The sequence below is a fragment of the Setaria italica genome, chromosome II (genome assembly GCF_000263155.2).
Source record: "Setaria italica strain Yugu1 chromosome II, Setaria_italica_v2.0, whole genome shotgun sequence".
Classification (NCBI taxonomy): domain Eukaryota; kingdom Viridiplantae; phylum Streptophyta; class Magnoliopsida; order Poales; family Poaceae; genus Setaria; species Setaria italica.
Window position 1 is genome coordinate 4561127 of NC_028451.1, and position 3696 is coordinate 4564822.

The following is a 3696-nucleotide window of genomic DNA, read 5'->3' on the forward strand; positions in this document are numbered from 1 at the left end:
ACAGATTTAGAAGAAAAACAGATTTGAATTATGTGAAGGCAAGTTATGATTTCTTGTGGTACCTCAAAAAATTTAACTTAAAACTCAACTTGCATGTGTTTTAAGAAAAATGAAAGCCAGGATTTGACCAATTGATCCAGTTTGGGAGATAAGTCGAGCTGAAATGTTGTTTAGGGGCCAAATATTGATATGCTGGGCCTCCTTCGGCCTCCTAAAAGGGCGTTGCGCACCAGCACACAGACAGACAGCATAAGCCGGCCCATACGAGCGGTCTACAGGCCCAGCCCACACATTCCCCATCACATCCCACCGCTCGCTCCAAATCAACGGACCAGATCTCTCCCGCTAACCCCCGCACGCAAACCCTAGTCACCTCCACCTATATAGCCTCTTCCCCTCGCGCCCCGCCTCCATTCGCACCCCCGCCGCGCCGCGCCGCCCCAAAACCCTAGCCGCCTACGCCGCCGCCATGGTCGCCTTCAGCCGCCCCCTCGTCTCCGTGAAGGCCCTGGAGGGCGACATGGCCACCGATGCCACGGGCCTCCCTTACCCGGCGGTCTTCAGCGCGCCGATCCGCCCCGACGTCGTCACCTTCACCCACAAGCTGCTGTCCTGCAACAAGCGCCAGCCCTACGCCGTCTCCCGACGCGCCGGCCACCAGACCTCCGCGGAGTCCTGGGGTACCGGGCGCGCGGTGTCCCGTATCCCCCGTGTCCCCGGCGGCGGCACCCACCGCGCCGGCCAGGGAGCCTTCGGCAACATGTGCCGCGGCGGGCGGATGTTCGCGCCCACCAAGATCTGGCGCAAGTGGCACCGCCGCGTCAACGTCAACCTCCGCCGCGTCGCCGTCGCCTCGGCGCTCGCCGCCACCGCCGTCCCGGCCCTCGTCCAGGCGCGCGGCCACCGTATCGAGACCGTCCCCGAGCTGCCCCTGGTCATCTCCGACTCCGCTGAGTCCATCGAGAAGACCTCCCAGGCGCTCAAGATCCTCAAGCAGGTTGGCGCCTACGCCGACGTCGAGAAGGCCAAGGACTCTGTCGGCATCCGCCCCGGCAAAGGTAAGATGCGCAACCGCCGCTACATCAACCGCAAGGGCCCGCTCATCGTCTACGGCACCGAGGGCTCCAAGATTGTCAAGGCCTTCCGCAACCTCCCCGGTGTGGATGTCGCCAACGTCGAGCGCCTCAACCTGCTCGACCTCGCCCCTGGTGGCCACCTCGGGCGCTTTGTGATCTGGACCGAGAGTGCCTTCAAGAAGCTTGAGGAGGTGTATGGAACATTTGACACCCCGTCACAGAAGAAGAAGGGCTTCGTGCTGCCAAGGCCCAAGATGGCCAACGCTGACCTAGGCAGAATCATCAACTCTGACGAGGTCCAGTCTGTGGTGAAGCCACTCAACAAGGAGGTGAAGCGCAGGGAGAAGAGGAAGAACCCGCTGAAGAACATGGCTGCTGTGCTCAAGCTCAACCCCTACCTCGGCACTGCCCGCAAGATGGCTACCCTCGCTGAGGCTGCCCGCGTCAAGGCAAGGAAAGAGAAGCTCGAATCCAAGAGGACCAAGCTTAGCCCGGTATGACCATTTCTCTCCCTCCATTTCATTTCTGATGATGTCAATAATACCTGAATTGGTCACTTAGATTGCACATGTAGTTCTGGTGTACTGTTTATGACTTGTAGTGTTTGCCATGGTACATTTTCTGCCCCTTGTATGAATGGTTTAATTTGTTTGATGTATCATAATTTGAGCAAATTTCATTGGTTGAAAGTATTAGTACTGCAGTTCTGTGTGAACAACATGATTCTGCTGTAGTGATTCTTGTTGTGGTTTATTTATGTGCATTGATCTAATGTTGTGCCAACAAATATTCTTGTAATTGTGCGTTTGTGCTGTATCAGTATGCATGGGTAACCTAGTTTGTCATTGTTTACTATTTGCTCAGGGTGTTTCTGTATCCTTAATTGTTTTTAGTAAGACATTCGACTGTGTTCTGTTCCATTTCTTTATATGCTAGGAGATATCTGAGCAATTGTTTGTTCTACTCTTTTCTTGGAAATGATTTATGGTACTGGAAGCTTCGGTAATCTTTGCACATATAGCATATGACAAGCCCTGTAACTCATAGGTCAGGGTTTATCTTGAATGTGTTAGTTCGATCCCTCTTGTTGATTTGTGTTCTGAATTGGTAACTTAGGAGTATGCCTTGTTAGAATGTGATGAATAGATTGATGTTTTACTGAGTGTTTTGGTTACAGAATTCTTGAATGAATGTTATTACATTATCCATGTTTCAAACTGAATCCCAAAACTTCCTGAATCCCTGCACATCCATATATCTCCTGAATATTTGTTTAACTGTATAGTTTGATATGTTTATATTGTTGTCAAGATTCTCCGTTGCATGCCCATATATCTCCTGAACACTACAGAGCTGACCAATATCTGAACTACTGTTGGTTTAATATATCAGATGCTGATTATTTTGTTCAGCTGTACGCCTTTTTGTCAACAAACATGTACTGAACAATATCTGTTGATCCATTGTTGTAGGAGGAGGCTGCCAAGGTCAAGGCTGCTGGAAAGGCATGGCACAGGACCATGATCTCAGACAGCGACTACACCGAGTTTGAGAACTTCTCAAAGTGGCTCGGCGTGACTCAGTGAGCGGGTGCTATCTAGTTAAGTTTTGAGTAGTAGTGTCGCTGAACTTATCTCGAGAGGGTTTATCACTCTGTTTTATCCTGCACCATCATAAGACCTGTGGGATTTTAAGACAAGTCTTCCTTTTTGTTAATGTGTTGCTGTGAGAACATAGAGTATGAGCAGTTTCAAACCGGTTACCTAAATTATGCTTGTGATCCGTGCACCGTGATGGTCAAACTTGTTCTCCATTTGTGGCCATGCATGAGAATTGAGAACTGGAGACCATTCTGAATTTTTGCTCCTTACAGATTGCTTTGTGTATCCCTTGCTCATTATGAAATTCGTGGCGTGATACGTCTTCGTGACCTTTTGTACTTTAGTTGGCTTTGTTTTTGGATTTTATTGTTGTGCCTCCGTCTTCCATGTGGCGCTGATATTCGTCTGTGGCACGGGTGTTGGTGCTGCTATACGCAATGGGACTTCGCTGATGAGTTTTCCTTTGGCTCACAATTGACGCAGTTGGGTCGGGATGGTGTTCAGCTGCTGTTCGCTGGTAGACTGTTTATTTTTTTTGGGAGTATAAAGGGGTGGATCATCCATCATATCTCAGCAATATGATTAGTGCAAATCATGATGGTCAGCGTCTTGTTTCTCCTATCGTTTTGGTCAACCAACCACGGTTTCTTTGATGGTTTCCTATTCATCGTAATCGCTTTCGTTGCTTGCTTCTTGCTGCCCGCATTCCTATTCTCCCGTCGGCTCGTCGCTTCATCATCAGCCTGTTTTGCTGGCAGGCCTCCTGAACACTTAAATTTTGACGGAAAACTTCCCCAAATCTTGTAAATCCCCAGCTCAAAACGAAAAAAAGAATCCTATAAATCCTATAAAACAATCACCAGCGCATGCCAAATCCATGGATCTTCCTGGTTAAAAGCATTCACATTCACCACTTAAATCCATTGATCTTCAGGGTTAAAGCTGGTTAAAAGCATGGAGATTAATACTTTGCTTTAGATTGAACGAGCCAGGTAATCTTGTCAAGAGATTCAGCTAAA

General features: G+C 49.1%; 1 protein-coding gene across 1 annotated transcript; it reads left to right on the forward strand.

The window, feature by feature from the left end:
• The first annotated feature begins 418 nt into the window (after positions 1-418).
• LOC101763849 (60S ribosomal protein L4-1) lies at positions 419-2948 on the forward strand. Its single transcript, XM_004955589.3, has 2 exons — positions 419-1570; positions 2549-2948. Exons 1-2 carry the CDS (start codon positions 470-472, stop codon positions 2660-2662), a joined length of 1215 nt encoding a protein of 404 aa, XP_004955646.1. The 5' UTR covers positions 419-469; the 3' UTR covers positions 2663-2948.
• Positions 2949-3696: the final 748 nt, after the last annotated feature.

Excerpts from the sequence above, each read along its gene's own strand:
- LOC101763849 (XM_004955589.3), top strand. The coding sequence starts at position 470 with ATGGTCGCCTTCAGCCGCCCCCTCGTCTCCGTGAAGGCCCTGGAGGGC. Across the intron at positions 1,571-2,548 it reads AGAGGACCAAGCTTAGCCCG|GAGGAGGCTGCCAAGGTCAA; the intron begins GTATGACCATTT and ends CCATTGTTGTAG.